General features: G+C 42.6%; 2 protein-coding genes across 3 annotated transcripts in view; both read left to right on the top strand.

Annotated features, from left to right (window-relative positions):
* sema4ba (sema domain, immunoglobulin domain (Ig), transmembrane domain (TM) and short cytoplasmic domain, (semaphorin) 4Ba) overlaps window positions 1-10,929 on the top strand; it is a 45,491-nt gene extending 34,562 nt beyond the window's left edge. The window contains exons 9-15 of the mRNA XM_083667354.1: window positions 3,509-3,690; window positions 4,076-4,226; window positions 4,651-4,861; window positions 5,004-5,119; window positions 5,596-5,753; window positions 6,246-6,337; window positions 6,646-10,929. Of these exons, the coding sequence (XP_083523480.1) occupies window positions 3,509-3,690; window positions 4,076-4,226; window positions 4,651-4,861; window positions 5,004-5,119; window positions 5,596-5,753; window positions 6,246-6,337; window positions 6,646-7,418 (1,683 nt within the window). The 3' untranslated portion in view covers window positions 7,419-10,929. The remainder of the gene's footprint in view (window positions 1-3,508; window positions 3,691-4,075; window positions 4,227-4,650; window positions 4,862-5,003; window positions 5,120-5,595; window positions 5,754-6,245; window positions 6,338-6,645) is intronic.
* Window positions 10,930-12,002: 1,073 nt separating this feature from the next.
* On the top strand, window positions 12,003-18,703 carry rasef2 (RAS and EF-hand domain containing 2). Of its 2 annotated transcripts, none has more exons than XM_083666291.1 (17): window positions 12,003-12,500; window positions 12,919-13,071; window positions 14,046-14,136; window positions 14,622-14,717; window positions 14,847-14,924; window positions 15,043-15,158; window positions 15,278-15,346; window positions 15,540-15,621; window positions 15,858-15,928; window positions 16,017-16,233; window positions 16,344-16,439; window positions 16,564-16,714; window positions 16,875-16,956; window positions 17,185-17,299; window positions 17,652-17,765; window positions 17,855-17,931; window positions 18,168-18,703. In XM_083666291.1, the coding sequence occupies exons 1-17, from the start codon at window positions 12,193-12,195 to the stop codon at window positions 18,271-18,273; spliced, it is 2,022 nt and encodes a 673-aa protein (XP_083522417.1). In that variant the 5' UTR covers window positions 12,003-12,192; the 3' UTR covers window positions 18,274-18,703. The 2 variants fall into 2 exon arrangements, with proteins under 2 accessions (XP_083522417.1, XP_083522418.1); XM_083666292.1 differs by having other exon boundaries at window positions 12,005-12,500; window positions 16,017-16,221.
* The last annotated feature ends 372 nt before the right edge of the window (window positions 18,704-19,075 follow it).

Below are 19,075 nucleotides of genomic sequence, written 5' to 3'. Positions count from 1 at the left end.
AGTACTCATCCATAAGGATTCATAGCCAGCCTGAAATGGCTTCTCCTGTTTCCATGCCTTTTCCACATTTGCCTGTACACAACGATAGAAATGCACTTAAAGCAGCTGAAGTTCTTCATGTGAGTTGAAGAATTTCTATCGGAAAGGTTGAAAGGTAATTTATGCCAGCAGTCTATTGTAGAGTGATTACTCTTTTTCTGCAATCATCTAATCGTTAACCTCATCTAGAGAAGCCCCATGATGACACAGTGTCCCTTTGCTTTGACAGACGGATCATGGCTTTTTCTGCAGCTGTGATATGACCAATCAAGGGACAGTGTGAAACACTAGATGGCAGTTTAATGGCCACCACCCCTACTCCCAGGCTTTGGATTTCTAGCCGCCAATCTTCAGGGGGTAGCTGGCTGCTGATTTGAATCTTGTTACATCAAATTTCTTTGATCTTGGAGTGTAAGGGACAAGGAGGAGCTGTATGACTCAACCAACAGTACCTTATCCTCCCCCATACAACAAACACACGTAATGAATCCACCAAAGCCCATTATCAAACTTAATTAGAAAACATTAACCATGATGAGATGCGCTATTGAGCTATGCTTTGGGGCCAGCTCAGAAGTCATTTTCAATTGCGTCTGTGGCTTTTTAATTTCATTTCCTCAGCTGCCCTCTCGCTAAACTCATTTAAGCAGTCTACACTTAGCAGTGCAAGGCATGTTTTGCATTTTAAGAGCCCCCATACGATGCAGTTTGAATGGAGGGATATTTTCCCCTGTTGATATTTTTCACACAGGTAGCAGGCAGCCAATAGTAATGGTATTTTGAATGCGTTCCAGGCTCTGCAGACTGAAAGCAGAATGATTAGGATGCAGAGAGGCCTCTTCAAGCTGTCTGCAGGTTGTCCTCTCAGTGGCAGTAAAATGGCCACCTGTCTGTATGCCACTGTGAGACGCAGGCAGGCCACAGGACACACCCTCTGCCCTCTTGTCAAATCAAACCCAGGATGGAAGGCTGGAAAGCTGTCACTCACAGGGAACACAGACACACAGCTCTGAGCGTCTTCTGAGTCCCTCTTATTCTCACGATGCATGAGTTATACTCCACTCTCTCAATGTAGCTTAACTCTGAATTACATAAATGTTCATGTAGAAGACCAGACCTGCTGCTGAGGTAGACATAGGGCCCTCCTATGGCCAGAGGATGAACATACAGATGACCGAGAGGGAGTTAGAGTTTGTGCCACTTCTTGTGTGCATTAGAAACAGTTGCTATGTCACTGCTCTGCTGCTGTACACATCACTAAAGCAGCAAAGCCCTGTTTCACTGAGAAAGTAGTGTTTCCCAGTTTGGGAGTTCCCCTTGAAAAGTGGTTGGTCTGGGTAATGCAAAATTAGTTGGTTGTAGAGTGGTGAAACTGAAATCAAGGCATCCCAAAAATGGAAAAATAAACATAATAATAATATGGTAAAGAACGCTTTGTCATGGAGGAGCATTGTGGATAGAGATTAATGGTATCATATACACTCAATGAATGTATTTCGAGCGTAGTACACGGTACTAGTACTACACCATTAAATGATGTGTTTAGTCTAAGCCCATTTCTCTCTCTCTCCTCCTCCTATCTCTCCTCATATTCTCTCTTCCCGTTGGTCCGTGTCCCCGTTGTTTTTTCAGGTGTCTCGAATACAGCATTCAAACTCTGTTAATGAGCTATTGCTACCTGCCCTGTTATGGCCATCAGCATTTAAAATGAATTCTTTTCTAAGTTCATGAATTTGGTGCTTTTGGTACAATATGCAGGAGTGGCTTTAGGTACATACTCTGGTATTAAATAATACCTAGATACAACCATGGGGAGCAGAGAATATATGTTGCTCATTATCTGGCTGGGTTACTGCAGCAAGTAATTGCTTCAGAAACTCAGCATTAGTCACGTGTCATTTCCCTTTCCCATTGAACAATGTCATTTCCTCTGATTAATGCAAGGCTGAGGGGGACTCAGATGAAGGCACATGTTAAAGGGCTCTGGGTTATGTACTGTAGACTAGCCTCCATGTTGTTTCCCTCTAGTCTTCTGAACTGCGCTCTGTGAAAACAGCTTATTGCTACTTTTGAATCTCCTCAGATCTATGTCTATGGCAGGAATTGGAATAATTGCTCCACTCTGCACAACAGATTCAAGTGAAAGTAAACAGATAATTGAGTCTGGAGAATGATCCCCCTTTTTTTCGATAACATGTCCTTACCCAACCTCTAAACAGCCAGCAATTTGTGACAAGTATCGGCATAACGCTCATAGCTATAAGGCTCAAAATTATTTTCACATCAAGTTTGGAGTGACGTAATTGTATTAAGTATTCCTTCATGTAAAAGTCGTCTAGCTATTTTTGTTGTTTGACATGCCAACTCAGTGTCTCCCTCACATAGATGACCGCAGACTACGAGGAAGGGGTAGTGCCAGGGGCATAGATTTAGAGTGGTAGTGTCAGTGAAGAGGCATTGTGTGAGAGCAGTGCCCTTTTCTCTCTCTCATTGAAAAGCATTTGGCCTCCCCAGTGCCCCCAGTGTTTGTATCCTATCCAGTTGTGATGTTGTGTATTGTTTTCTTGACCTAGAAGTCCGCTGCCTGAGGGATAATGTGTATTATGGGCACAATCTGTTGTACTCGGTCTGATTTTACTAAGGGATGCTAATGCTTCTCATTTAAGTCAATTCAAACAGTTACTTGTCTGTGTACAGAGGTGGTATCAATTCTGGTAAACTGATGAAATGGGAAGATAGGGAGAATTGCCTTTGAGATATAATGGTTTGAACATTAAAGGTAGAACTCTAACTTAGACTTTTTTTACCCAAGTTAGGTGCCATGACAATCTTCATGTGTCAGGTAAACAGAATTGTATCATAGCTAAACTGAGCTATGTGTTCTCAGCTATTTCTACCCAGGGTTATTACCATTGATCTATATACCTATATCTATATCTATCTATCTATCTATCTATCTATCTATCTGTCTATCTGTCTATCTGTCTATCTGTCTATCTGTCTGTCTGTCTGTCTGTCTGTCTATATATATATATATATATATATATATATACAGTACCAGTCAAAACTTTGGACACACCTTCTCATTCAATGGTTTTTCTTTATTTTTTATTATTTTCTACATTGTAGATTAATATTGAAGACATCAAAACTATGAAGGAACACATACAGAATTATGTAGTAAACAAAAAAGTGTTAAACAAACCAGAATATGTTTTATATTTTAGATTCTTCAAAGTAGCCACTTTGCTTTGATGACAGCTTTGCACACTCTTGGCAAGTTTGTGTCCAAACTTTTGACTGGTACTGTATGTGTATGTATATATATATATATGGATCAGTGGTTTTTACCATTGACAATGGTCATTGCAGAGTCGAGCAGCTGTAAACTTGCATGCTTGCGCCCTCTACTGGACACTGGTGTCCTACCACAGGAGCTCCATGTAATCAAGCCTTCCTTGTATCCCAGGGTGACAAAGGAGGAGAGAGAGTGCTGCAGAAGAAATGGACCACCTTCCTGAAAGCCCAGCTCCTGTGCTCACTGCCCGACGATGGCTTTCCTTTCAACATCATCCAGGACATGTTCATGTTGACGCCCAGTTCAGAAGACTGGAAGAACACTGTGTTCTATGGAGTCTTCACTTCACAGTGGTAAGGGTTGGGTTAAAGAGGAGCACCAGTGTGACATACATACTGAATATGAATATGCAATGGCGTATTGATACATTTGATTTACTATTACATTACTATTACGATTATATGGCGAGTGGGGACCTTGTCACAGTTGACATTGCACTCATCTACTCATACAAGCTACTCATACATGCTAGTCCTACAAGAGCAGCTCTCTGTCAGTTTATAGCAGATTGATGATGACTCATTCGTTGGCAAACAGCCACCTCCTGCCTCCTCGATGTGGTGTAGTTGAGGATTTATGGATCAAAGTAGAAGAGTAGAAGAGGAGAAGAAAGGGATGATATCGAATTTTGAGGAAAAGGAAAAAGAAGTCGACAAATCCTGTGTGTTCCCATCCCAGGTACAAAGGAGCCTCGGGGAGCTCTGCAGTGTGTGCCTTCACCATGGACCAGGTGGAGAAAGCCTTCGACGGGCGTTACCGAGAGGTCAACAGAGAGACCCAGCAGTGGTACACCTACAACCACCCTATCCCTGAGCCACGGCCCGGAGCGGTGAGTAGCTACTGCCCTCTGATGGATGCCAGACGCAGTGCAGTGCATATCGGCGCATAAGCTGCAGTATGCAAAAGCCAGCCACGTGTGTAGATTTGATGTGTTCTAGCCTGCTCCTCAGTCACATCTCCAATCTGGACCGAACATCAGTGCTTAAGCAGCTATCTGTCTCACTGCTGTCACTGTCAGTCCTCTTCCCAGAAGACCTGATTCCTATCAGAGAGCTGCTGCTGCTTTCATTTCCTGGCAAGCTTATCACCGCCTGATCAATGGAAGGCTACAAACACATATTGATGAGGCTGGGTGGGGGGAGCAGTATGACATTGTCGCACGGTGTGTGTGTGTGTGTGCGTGCCTGCGTGCGTGCGTGCGTGTGCGTGTGTACGCGCGTGCTCAAAGCGATTTCCCTCTGTTGCCTCCGCAGTGCATCACTAATTCCGCCAGAGAGCAAGGCATCCCCTCCTCCCTGCACATGCCAGACAAGGTGCTGAACTTCGTCAAGGATCACTTCCTGATGGACAACGTGATCCGCAGCCAGCCCCTCCTGCTGAAACGCAGCGTACGCTACACCCAGATAGCTGTCCACCGGGTGCAGGCTACCCACAAGGCCTACAACGTGCTCTTCATCGGCACAGGTACTCTTACTACAGGCCTGCCCGGCATGCTCATCTGACAGAATCCATTCTCCTCTTCCCCCCTATGAGAGGCTGACCTGTAGCCTAGCCTGTAGCTCGCAGACACTAACCATGTTTTATCATATTACCGTGTCTTTGCCAGATGATGGGAGACTTCACAAAGCCATCAATGTCAACAACAAGATGCACATCATCGAGGAGATGGTGCTTTTCACAGACCCCCAGCCTGTACAACACATTGAGCTGGACTCTGAGAAGGTACGGTACAGCGGAGGGTCCCTGAAAATGGAACTCTAGTTTATTTCTGTCCGCTTTCATATCGTGAGAGTGATAATGAGTTTACTAAATGTCAGCGCTGGCAGCTTAGGGATCCCATAAGCCGTGGAAAGAGCCTAAAGGGGAGCTCACGTTCATTGAGATAATTACATGCAACTTCCTCTCAGGAGAGCTGGAAACAGATGGGTTGTAAGCTGCGTGTGACACATGAATCCCATCCTCTGTACTACTGTAGCGTGCCCCTGTTTACTTCTGATGATTGCATTTCTTCAGGGGTATGGTGTTGACGTTGTATTAGAGAGAAGAAGTGACTGTCTGTGTGTGTGTGTGTGTGTGTGTGTGTGTGTGTGTGTGTGTGTGCGTGCGTGCGTGCGTGCGTGCGTGCGTGCGTGCGTGCGTGCGTGTGTGTGTCTCCCCGGTCGCTGACGGCTCCGGCTGTGGTCATCTCCCCTCTACAGGGCCTGCTGTTTGTGTCCTCCTACTCTGGGCTGGTGGAGATCCCAGTGGCTAACTGCACCAACTACCAGAGCTGTGGGGAGTGTGTCCTGTCCAGGGATCCCTACTGCGCCTGGACAGGGAGGCAATGTATGGATGTGAGACAGTCTCCACCAGAGAGGTAAACAGACACTCTCAGATCACCATACTTAACACCTCCAGAGTGCACTCAGGATCCTCCAGATATGATTCACCAGAGAGATGATGGCCCTGCATTAGCATGATCACAGCGGTAATGGTACAAACTCTGCGTAGGCTGGGCTCTCATGATGCTTTCTCAGAACACTGCGTCATTGTAACGAGAAAGCAAGTACTATGAGGAAGGTACTTTTGTTTAGACTCATGTGGCCAGATGTTCTAAATGTTCTGCCTGTTTTTCAAAGGTAATTAATGAAAGTGAAATTTAAAAAAATGCATCTCTCTATGCTCTTGGACACATCTGTTTAAATACAGTTTTATATTTTGGCTTGAAAAACGTGCACCTGGTGCAAACACTTACAGTAGTAATTCGGGCCTGTAGCATCTGTTAAGTCCTTGTCGGTGTAGATTGATAGTGTCAGTTTGATCTGCTTTTCCATGTTCCATTCATCTCATTCTCTTTCTCTGTCCTCAGCCACTGGCAGCAAGATGTGGATGAGGCAGACACATCAGTCATCTGCAATAAGACTGCGCCCAGCCCTCGGTTCTCTAAACCTCCACCCACACGTATGTACTTTACCATCAGCTCCTGATTGACTAAATCCTCTCTGGTCCATACCACAATACTCTACTCTGGGACTGCGAGATGCTCTGATTTTACATTTACATTTTGATTACAAATGTATTCTGCTGCCTCTTACCGTCTTTATCTGTATGTAGCTTGTTTGTAATTTGTTCTTTCTCATCGCACTCTTAGTCAGCTACTGTACCAGGGTGACTTAATGACACAGTTTATTTCATATGCCTGAGAGAGATAGACAATTAGTTTTACCTGTATAAAAGCTGAAAAGGCTCTTTTCCCTTGTTATCCACAGGCATGTCCTCATGTCAGGTGATCATGATACCAGCCAACACGTTCAAGGTGCTGCCCTGTAAGCTGCGCTCCAACCTGGCTGAGAGGAAGTGGGAGTACAGTGAGAGTGCAGGTCACTTCCTGTACCCCAGCCCTGAGGGCGGGCTAGTGGTGGTGGCCCAAGCTGACAGACAGGAGACCTATGAGTGCTGGTCGGTGGAGGAGGGCTTTAGGCAGCTTCTGGCCAATTACTGTGTGAGGGGTGAGGTGAGGCAGGAGAGCACCACTCTGTTGGGCCGATCACGCACCCCACTGGTCCCTCAGGAGGAGGTCATCATCCTGCCCGGAGAGGCGCGCTCGCCGCAGATCAACACCAAGACCTACTGGAACGAGCTCATCGTTGTCTGTGCCCTCCTGGGCTTCTCCCTGGTGGTCTTCTCTCTGTTTGTGGTCTACAGGAACCGCGACCGCATGAAGTCCATGCTGAAGGAGGGCGAGTGCCCCAACATTCAGCAGAAAAAGCCCAGGATAGTGGGGAAGCCAGCAGAGAACTTACCCCTGAACGGCAACACAGTGCCGGCATCTGTCTCAGACCACAAGGGCTACCAGACCCTCAATGACAACTACATCTGCAATACGCCCCCACATGAATCCTCACCTGACAACACCAGCAAGAGCTTCTCTGAGTCAGAGAAGAGGCCTCTGAACTTGAAGGAGAGCCACGTAGAGATCTCCCCCACCTGCCCGCGGCCTCGGGTGAGACTGGGCTCAGAGATCAAAGATTCCATTGTGTGAGGACAGCTTTGATAAACTTATGAGGAAGATGAAACAGTTCTGTGGAGTGACTAACTATAACACTGTAAGGAAAGAGTGTGCTTATACAGAAGGAAAAGAAACACAAAATGAGGGAACACTGAAAGGCATCAAACTCTTTGCAGAGTGACATTTCATGACACAGATTTTTGCACTTTGTATTTTTTTCATTTTGTCTGTTCTCAGTTCTCATTTCCTTTTTTAGTCACTCCCCTTTCTCCAGTGCACTCAAAGCACGGTGGAGAGGAAGCATATCCAGACTTGCCTTCAGAAGCTGTGTTATGATGCCCATGGTGGGCACACAGCTGATGTTGTCCTAGTATAATGGTTCACGCTATTTGTAAGCAATGCCACTAAATCCGTCCAAATTACCTACTGGCATTTCTTTGAAAAGCAGAGTCGTGCTCCCCACCGGCATCAACTGATAGTGACCTTAGCCTTCATTGAGAGAAGGAGAATACACAATGTCTCACACACCAGAGAGTACACAAGAAAAATTAACTGTACATACATCTTTAGACATTTCACAGATGACTCATTTACAATAGCTGTCCATCCATGGCAGTTTCAACTTTGGGACAACTTAGATGCAGCATAAGCAGACCAGACAGGCATCTGAGTGGATTCCAAAGGGCCAGAGAAGGGCTGGTCGCTCTACAAGGAGGTGGAGCCAAAGAGCCAATGAGAGAGAAAGGAGGGAGAGAGGGACCATCAGGAAAGAGCACAAAACGGGACTGGGCTCGCTGGAGAGGTGATGTTAAGGCCCTTTGCCCCTCCAGGAGCTTACAGGATTTAGTGAAGTAAGTCAAGACTTAATGACTGACACCTCTGGTGAGGATGGGTAGAGAAAAACAAACTTGATCTGAAATGGAGAGTAACACTGATGGGATCTTGTACACCCAAGATAGTAGAGGGTATGGTGTCTAGGATATAAAATCTGTGTGAGGTGGACGTTCACAGGGTTTAAATGTACCCCTCTGAGCGAGGAAGACTCAAGACCAGGTATTACTAGTGTTCACTACGGAGCAGGCAGACTATGCAAAGCACACAATGTAAAGAGGAGTGAAAAGTCACGCCAAGAGAATCTTACCGTGAAGCACAAAGGTGTCAGCGCTCTCTTCATTACTGATGATCAGAGGCATTATACTCACATACAATTAAGTATGCAAGTGATTTTGAGCCATTTTTGTGTCATAGAGTCAGAGGATAAGAGAGGGGATATGGTTGATCAGTTGATGGAGTAGGTCAGGGGTCCAGGTTTGAATTGGTTACTGATTAAGACAATGTCCACCAGGAACTCACTCTTTATTTTTATTTTTTTATCCAAATAGCCACTAAAGCCAGGCTGAAGTGCTGAGATAGTATAAGAACCGGTGTCCCCAGTGGCTCTTTAGCACCAGGGTCAGAGACCTAACTAACCCAGGACAGCAGCAGATGTCCCAGGAACCACAGGGAATGTGTGGTAACCAAACAGACAGTGTAGTGTGTGATCTGCCAGTAGAATATGTTGTTGATTGTGACACAAAACACTGAACAGAGGTAACCATTGCCTCTCTGTGTTCTTTTACAGTATGTAAACAAACTGATTTTATGTTGTGCCAAAAATAACGCTTTTTTAAATGATGTGTCTTATGTTTCCTCCCACCCAACACTCTTGTGTTGAATGGGCCTGACTGACTCAGCATGCAACACCTTGGATGTGCTTAGGACACTCATAATGTCGCCTTTCAGATCAAGCTGCCATACTGAACTACCATCACCTCACTTCTGGTGGACTGACACTAAAGACTGCAGAGTGGATTTTACTAATATGGAGTCTAGACTAGCTCTGCAGCACTGGACCAGTAAATGGAGGAATGTGTTGTTGTTGTTGTTGTTGCTGTTGTTGTTGTTATTTTTAAACCAAAAACAGAGATTGTTGTGACCTGACCTGACCTGACCTGACCTGACCTGACCTGACCTGTCCTGCAGATATAAAAACAATCCATAAGAGAAGCAAGGGCTTTCATTCAGGCATTATAATACTTCATTACTGATCATAGCTGATTATGATTGGAAATAAATAATAACGTCCAAATTTACAATTTAAGAATACCCATTTCATATTCCAAAGATGTATGTCATAGTGCAACATTGTGGTAAATACAAACTTTTGCAACATCGTGTTGTGGAATGTAGTGATAAAAGTATTCCAAAACTATTTTTAAGTAAAACAATGCTGTGTCTTATTTAAGTTTGTTCTAGATGTGTGCGATGGACTTACAATAACTTTTGACAAAGTAGCTGTGCAAAAAGCATACTGCTGATGGACTGTCCTGATGGCTGAGTGTATATATGTACATTAGTGTTGAAATGGAGGGGACTCATGTAAAGTGTACAGTGTGTATCATTGTGGTCGATGTGCAAAACCAGCAAACACCTTAACTCAGAATGCGTTGTTGTTGCACAGAATGTTAGAATGCCTTCATTTGGAACAGGAAGAGGTAGTCTGTAGCAAGTTCGGGACAGCTTGTTCAATGCCTTCAAGCTAAATTCAAGAATCAAGAGTTGTGCCTCTTGGGATACTAAACGTATTCTCTTTGACCATTGGATATTAGATTATCACTAGGGCAACCAGGTAGCAGCAACACACCTGCATGCTACCGAAGTTATAACAGGATACACGGTAGAACTCTACTGGGCAATAGTATACAAACAAAATATGTGAGTGACCACCTTTAGATGATGACCAGTACAGTATCTGCACAAATAGCTCTGTTTGAATGGCTTTGACCTCAGTCAGATTGTATTTTGTGTTGACAGTGTATTACACTCTTTCAAACCACTGTATTTTGAATTCTAGTCTCAACCTGTACAGAAGTCCAATAATCTCTAGGCTATATATAACGCTTTTGGGATCCATCAGGGTTTCAAACACGCCAGTTGTAACACTCACACAAGAGGGGATGAAGCTGAACGTGTGTCTTTACAACTGAAACATGTATAATTTTCATTTTGTGACTCTTAATTCATACAACACGAAAGACAAAGGTTGTATTCAACGTGAAGAAATGGCAGCTTGAGTCTCAACAATAATATATGTGTTGAATGCAGAACAAAAAAAACACGGTAGAATTAGTGAACAAGTAAAGTAGATTCAGACTGGCAGCATACAAAGTTTGATCACGGCTCCCATATTGATATAGCCTTCTAACATACCTGTAAGATTTATACAACTGCAATATATGCTGAGTGGCAGTACCACATCTCTGTCTTTTGTCTGTTGAAGAACCACTCCAGTCAAGCCTTCTATTTGTGACAGTTTCTCAGACTCATGTCAACATGACTTGTAAGTTTGTATGTATAGGTGTTTTGTAAATTGAGCTGCCAATGTAAAAAGCTGTTGTGAATTGTATTTTTTGTATTATACATCACTACTGTTTCAGTTGTTTTTATTGTACTGTATATAAAAGCACTTTATTTTAATTTTTCAAATAAAGATAAATGGATACATTTTGATTCATATGGTTCATGACTATATACATCTTACACATACTTTAGAGTAATATTAATATTACACAACACTAATTACTCTAGTAACAACATTGTATTAACATTTTACATAGTAACGTAGTACTGTAATGGCATGGTACTGTCTATGGAATTGACTCATTACACAAGTGGAATAAGGTTCAGTCATTTTAATACTAGTAGCACAAACCTTTTTTGCCAGTTTGTTTACACTGCCACTATGTGGTTACAATGTTATTCGCAGCAAAAAAATCTGATGAAATCTTGTCAGTTCATATATTTTGTATTAAGTTCATATCAGTTACCAGAGGATAACAAATGTGGATAAGAAACAAAAAGTGACTCAGGACTTCTCCTATTAGATTGTTTATTACCATCCTTGAAGCCCACAACATTCTCCCAGGTGTTTAGGTACATATGTGTGAGACATTTTTATCTCCTCTATCCTTTACTGCATGAAAAGTTAACAGTGACTGTGTCCTCTGTCAACACATCAGTCATATGAAGGTGTAGTCGAGTGACAGAGTTGTCTGTTACATAACACTGTAGTGAGAGCCGGGTGGTAAATTAAGCATGGCTGGTAAAGTACGTATCTCATGCAGGGTGGGGTTATTAACTCTAGTGTACACATAGTGAAACAATGGCAGGCAGGTAAGTGTTCTTGATAAAGAGTGCAGTCCACACCTAAAAGTAAAACAGTCATTTGATGTCATAGAAATTGTCCCACATCCTAGCTTGACCCCATATTTCCTATACAAATTAAATTTAATAAGCACTTTCATCATATTTCAAGCCATCTAATTTGAACATCAAAATGGCAAAATATAACATAATTGGGCGGAGGGGGGGGGGGGGGGGCACAGTCTCTGTATTTACACACTGATCATATAATGATGTTATGAACGCGAAGCCACGCCTGCAGGCCCTTTAAGCCAATCAGTGGGTTTTCTCCACTGTACCTGTGGAAGAGAGCGGTGTTAATTAGCGTGGGAAAGTCACGCGTCAATTCATTGATCTGATGAAAGGCACCCGGAAAACTCGCTGATCACACTGCTGAACAAGATGAACTGACATGCGAAGTAGCCGTCAGAGAAGGAAATCATCGACTGATCACAAGTAGAGTTTATTGCACTTGTTTAAGCCTGTATTTGAATTTAGTTCTTTTTTTTTTGGGAAGTGTTCTTGCGAAGTTTTATACGGTGCGATAACAGTCGAACTGAACTGTGAATAATCGGAATACGCAGCGATGGACAGACCCGGCCTTCAGAGACTATTTTCAGCGTGTGATGTTAATAAATCGGGTATGATCGAGTATGAGGACTTCACAGTTGTTTGTCGAGAACTAAATGTACCTGAGGATGAGATCAAAGCTTTGTTCAACAAATTCGACGCGGATGCAGATGGATGTATCAATTACAACACTTTTTCGTCGCGATTCCAAGAGGTTTCTGAAACCTTGAATTTAGCCTCTTTCGGTGTGTCTCTTCAAGGACAGAGGACTCCGTGGGACGAATTTGAGAGTAGAATAAACTGTGAAATGTTCCTCTCAGGAAGGCAAGTTTGGTGCTAAATTACACCTGTCAGACAGGAGACATGACCTAAAGGGTCTGGCTACAGTGGCCTTGTCTGTGCAGCATATTTTTTCTCAATGAAAGTTAGGGAGAGGTGTACAACATGATTTGTGGGAAATATGTCGTACGTAAAAATAAGTAAAACCATTACTATTGGTGACCTGAAATAGTAGGAGTATGTATGAAAAGTGTTGTGATTTCTAAGTGGTGATATGTACATAATTGTATGTACATAAATACATCAAATAAAAGCTAAGAATCTCTACTTTAACCTCATAGTAATTGCTTGATTTCAAATCCGAACTTTTGGCGTATAGAGCAAAAAGAAGGAAAAAAATGCTTCACTGTCCCATGACTTACAGAGGGCACTTACCAATGGTAGTCTTACTCTCTTCTTTCAGGCTGCGGGATCAATTGGCCGATTTATACCAAGACCTCTATACCTCCTCACAATATCTGCTGTTGCAGCAATATGAGGCTGTCATCCATGCTCTTGTAAGTGAAAGCAGGGACCACAAGCTTGAGAGTGAGCAGCTGGAAATCAGTTTGAAGAGGTAAGGACTCTCTCAGCACAGCATCATCATTTGGCACAGATTTGAGGAAGGGTGGAGTGGAAGCTGCATATGATGAATCCTAATTTGGACTGGCACTATAGAGGACTGACATCTAAAGTATTTATCTGAAGAAACACATGTAGTGCTGCACTGTCCATAATGATTTAGTGCTGCTGTCCAATAATAATCATAAAGTTCTATCAAATGAGGCCTGTGCATTCAGTTTGAATCAGTTTGCAAACACTGATTATCTATATGTTGATGTGATTTATATACCTTGACATTATGGAAAACATGCAAAATGTACAAATAGTCACTCATGACTTGTAACCATAGCTGGGATTTTAATCACCGTCGTCGTTCAGGCTGCGTTCCATGAGCGAGGGATGACACTTCTCTCTCAAGGAAGTAGGAAGTCTCATGAGTTTGACTCATGTTCCACCCATTATCCCCAGGAATGGTAACCTGAGCTGCGCCCTTTGAATATTTCCATTTATAGCCTGCACTTATTGTTACAAATTAATGTACCTGTACAGCTCAAAAGTGCTCCCAAAAATGTTGGTTTACCAGTCTGTGAAAATTGCAGTTTGTTTTATTAAAATCTCACTCTTCATAGAATCATAGGCATCTGTGGTATTCGCGTCCCAAGAGCCCTCCCTCCCCTGGCTCCACTGGCTGGCCCAAGTACAGTCACCTGAGGATGACAGGGCACATTTAACAGAGTAGCTTGAGAGAGATCCCGCTCAAAGTAGACCACTAGATAAAACACATGGGCAATGGATACAAAGGGACATGCTGTGATTGGACCCAGAAGGTGCAGCGCTATATGGATAGATGTTGAAAACATCAACATCTTAAAAACTATCACTTTATTGACTGATTCATCATTTAGCCTGGGATACTGTTTGTTCTGGGGGGTTTTTGCACTGCATAGACATCCAAGGTAGAATTTGAAATGGCTTCTATTCTTCCAGAACAGAGGAGCTCAACAGCAGCCAGCTGGCGGAGCTGGAGGAGGACCAGCAGCAGCAGCTTATCCATTTAGAGGAGAGGGTGAGAGATGAGGTGAGAGGCGTTTACTTATTGTTAGTGATATTACCAAACATTGTGTGAGAAATGTGAAAGATTGATTTAAAAGGTGCATAATTTGTAGTCCCTCAGTATCATGAAGTATTGGAAGTGCGGAATTGGAAGCAAAAATGGTTTTAAGACAGGGAGGTCTATATAGCAAAATAATGAATTATTTAAAAAAAAAAAGAGTTGTATGGACTATTATATCAGACCGACAGGTGGGTATTTGAAGAATAAAATGCAGTAAGAATGTCAATATTTTTCAAGAGGCAGGGACATTCCGCCCAGCAGCATTCCTCCCTGCTTCTTGCACAGGTGTTTACCTGCATATTTGTGGTGAAGGAAGTAGCCGCCAGCTCCAACTCTCACAAAGGCTTCTCTGTCAAGTTTAGTGAAAGACCCTCTTTAAGGCCTGAGCTAATACAGTTCTCTCTCTCTCTCTCTGCCCCCCTCCCCCCCCTTGGGTTTCGTGGCTGTAGGAGCGCAAGAGAATGGGGGGAGCCATGGCGACACTCCAGAGAAGGCATGAGAATGAGGTAGCAGACCTCCATGCTGCTGTGGACAGGTTGTTAAAGGTACAGTAGGTGTAGCTACAGTACAATCATCTTCTCAGACGGCTCTGAATATTCAGCAAACACTACTCAGTTGATGCTGAATAAAGTATGTCATCAGCTATATTTATTGAACATGTTTCTATATCCTAGTGCCAAGAGGAATCTGAACTCAACACTTCTAGAGAGGATGTTGACAGACTACATAACCAAATTAGTGAGCTGACACAGGTGTGTTCGAATGAATGGAGGGTTCAGGGGTTATTCTGTGTCTTGACGGATACAGTATTTATATTATTCTGTTCACATTTGAGCAATATTCCACGTATTCTCTCATTATTCTCCTCAGGAAAATGAACAGTTGCGGGGCTCTCTCTTGAAGGCACAGACAAACATATCCATTCTGCAGGTAGAGATGGATAAGCTGAAGAACATGTATGCAGACCAGAAAGTTCAACATGAAAGGTGAGAGCAGAACACGCACTCTATGCTCAAATCCAATGGATACAGTCCACATGACTCAGCAAACTTACACCAGTTGATTACAGGGCACAGATGCTGTATTTATCCGTTTGTATTCACAGGGAAAGTGATGACCTGAAAAAGATGGTGATAGAATACCAGTCTTACGCCAGTCACATCGATGTTCTCCAGTAAGTCGTCTGACACAATTGTTATCCTATTAGTGAGTCATGTTTCTGTTGCATTTCAGCCAAGTATAGGCCTACTGTTTGGACATGCCTTATGCTCTTTGTATGAGGAAGAACATAGATCTGACACAATCTGAACGCTAAAGGATCAACAAAGCATCTGATATAATCTTTTACATTGACTCCTCCCTGTTAGGGCAATGAACAAAAAGCTGTATGACAGCAATGATGGATTGCGCTCTGCCTTGGCCAGTGATGTGGCATCAACTAAAAAGAGGGTAAGTCTCAGCTGCTCCCATTCAGGATAAGTTTCAGTTGAATATGCCACCTCACTGAGTTGGTAGGGTGTAAGGTTGTATTTAAAATAAATAAAGAAATAAAATGTTATTCATTCATCATTTCTGAAATCATGAAATGTATAGTGATGGTCAGCAATCAGATGCTTTATTTGGACTTTTGTTGATTTGTCTCCTCACGTTTTGCTTTTCTGATATGTGCATGCTCCTCTCCACAGCTGTCCCCCAAAAATGAAATCTCAGCTCGGAGAATGAAGCCCATTCGACAAAGCACACTTAACCAAAGCAGGTACACGCATTCTACCAGAAGTAATGATTTGTCATTGACTACTTTTAACTGAAGTCTTATCGATTGTTTTGTGCCTGTTTTGATGAAGTTCAGAGCAGGACGGCACTGGTGTGAACTCCAGTGAAGTGAATTACTCCCATGTGGCCAGTTGGGCTGATAAATACCTGGACAGTGGTGTTTCCCTGCCTATGGACACAGCTGAAAGCTCAGGCAGCGACTATGACAGTGATGACAGCAGAGGTTCTGTGGAGACTGTGCACCACAGTTATTCATGCGTCCCATCAGAGGTTGAGGTAACGGCAACTGTAAGGTTTGACCAAGTACTATTTAGATGCCTCAGTACATCAGGATCAAAAGTCAATAACTATTGTATTTAGTTAAGATTTTCATGGTCATTTACTTATCCTCTCCCCAGGTATCGGACATAAAATCGGAGGTAACCGTGTCTCCCAGCAGAGCTAGTTCCTTTGCTTCATCTATACGAAGACGCTTGTCTGCCTTCCCCCTAAAGGTATGGCAATGAGACGGATATGATTTTCATGTGTTGTAGGATATATAGTGAGTCCTGTGACTACTGGTTTTTAAAATAATATTTACCATTCTTTCATAACAAATGCATGTTTATTGGTCCTAAGCAAACAGAAGCAGACATTCTTGACGTTGAAACGGAGGGCCCTGCTCCCATGTACCGTCTGGTTTTGGCCGGAGACGCAGGATCTGGGAAGTCCAGCTTCCTTCTGAGGTTGAGTCTCAACGAGTTCAGGGGAGATATTCAGACAACACTGGGTAAGTAGTACGTGTGTAGAACAGTACAGTAAAGAGAGTGTTGCTGTTTCGTCACAAACTAGAGGTGTCTACCATCTTCTGAAATTAATATTGTGTATTTTCCTCCTAGATTAAACATTTTTGCAAATGCCTTTTGACCATGACATAATTTTGATCAAAGGGGTTGATTTCCAAATCAAGAAGATGTTGGTGGATGGGGAAAGGACTAGCCTCCAGATATGGGACACTGCTGGGCAAGAGAGGTATGTTTATGTGACACTTTCTAGAAGCCTTATCTTTTATATGGTCTTATCTACCACATTATAATGTGGTTATATAATATATCCTTATATTATATAAGGATATATAATATAAGGATATATTATATCTAGCTAAGTTGCTGCTGTAGTGATTTGAGATGCTGGACAGATTCCAAATGATGATGCAATGAACTTTGTCAAAAGTTGAATGTTTTCTTCCTGCTACTGAAGGTTCCGCAGTATTGCAAGGTCCTATTTCCGCAAAGCCCATGGAGTCTTACTGCTATATGATGTAACTTCTGAGAGCAGCTTCCTTAATGTCAGAGAGTGGATAGACCAGATTCAGGTACAAACCAAGACTGTTTTCTTTTGTTTACAGAAGAGTACGGAACAATTTAGGGAACAATTCACAAACAGCGCATAACACAAACAACACATAACACAGTAAAAAAAAAAGGAAGAAATAGAATTAACAAACTGACAAACAAGAGGGTTATGCCATGGCTTTTATGATCCTTGGTGTTAAGAACACGTTGAATTGGATTTCTATAGGATCGCATGGAGAAAATGGCTAAATGGGTGTCTTATATTTCCATAAGCAAATTATCATTTGAGGTCATTGGGGTCTTTGCAATAACATATGAGAATAATCATGGTTACACTTCAGTCAGGAACAAACATTGTCCTTGTTTTCCCAGGGATCTACAGATGAGAAAATCCCAATGTGTGTGATTGGAAACAAAGTGGATCTGCGGGCAGAGCAGCCAGAGGGAAGCTGTGTGAGCACTAGTCATGGGGAGAAGCTGGCTAGGGTAGGACCTCCCGTTACTATTCAATAGAACAAGGCCATCATGTGGGTCAATCCGGTGAATACTAATCACAAATTACCTGATGATTGCAGGCATACAGCGCCCTGTTCTGTGAAACCAGTGCCAAAGAAGGAACCAACGTAGTGGAAGCGGTACTTCACCTTGCAAGGTAGGAAATTAAATCGTTAGAGCAGTGATTCTCAATCCTGCTCTTGGAGAACCGCAGTGGGTCCTGGTTTTTGTCCCAGCCTAGCAGCCTAGTGCTATCAAACCTGAAAACTGATTTTCAAAACCTTGATTAGCTGAATCAGGTGTCACTGCAGAGTTGGGACAAACGCCCAGCTCTCCAGGACCAGGCTCCATTCTCCACCATGAAAGTATGAAAAATCTTATTTCTTTCAACAGAGAAGTAAAGAAAAACGTGAAACTGAGACGGCAGTCTGACTCACAGGTAAAGTTGAGTCTGACCACCAATCCAAAGAAAGCGCTACACAACTGCTGTGGAGTATAACCACGGTGCTATTCACCTGATATCACCACATGGGATGAACGCATGTACAATACGGAGGCTTGAGGGGGTGGAAGGCTAGCACTGTGATGGGAGTTTTCATCAGTTTTCTGATGTAATAGTTGTGCTCCATGTAAGGAGTTAATATGTAAAATACAAATGTCTAGTGATTTACTGTAAAGTTATCAAAGAAATATATTTTTAAACAGTTGGATCCAAGTGGTTGCCCAATTTTAGGATTTGCTTTAGTAGAAATTAACAAATTTAGAATGTCAGAAAGACTAGAGGCACAGTTAAATAACACAGTTAAAATGTACTCACTCAATAATTTACAACTGCTTTATTCACATATCCAGATGTTTGCACTTAGTATTTATTTCACGTGTATGTTAAATTGTATCTATGTTTTTATTGAATAAACAATTTCTGTACAGAGGTGCGTCAGTTTGTTCAAACACATTACTTTTATAGATAAAAGATGGAATCCAAATCTAATCTTTCATCATTTGCTGTTCATCATACAGTACAGGTCTGTTATGCCCTTGATATAATAGTATAAGAATAAACATGGTATCGACAACCATAAACAAAACATTTTATTGGGATATTTATAGTCAATGAGGGAATACAAAAATACAAGATTGTTTTCCAATGCTAAGTAGTGGAGTTTGACATTCCTGCCCTTTACATTGTAAATACTGATTAATGTTGAGCCTGAGTCCTTAAAACCGTTAATTTTCCAAACTTGTCGAGTACAACTTCCACCACAAAAGACTACTAGGGTTCTGAAAGCTGGAGCTTGGGA

The sequence above is a fragment of the Argentina silus genome, assembly GCF_951799395.1.
Source record: "Argentina silus genome assembly, chromosome: 3".
In the NCBI taxonomy this organism is placed as follows: domain Eukaryota; kingdom Metazoa; phylum Chordata; class Actinopteri; order Argentiniformes; family Argentinidae; genus Argentina; species Argentina silus.
The sequence above is the reverse complement of the archived record's forward strand: the minus strand, read 5'-3'. Positions and strand labels throughout refer to the sequence as shown.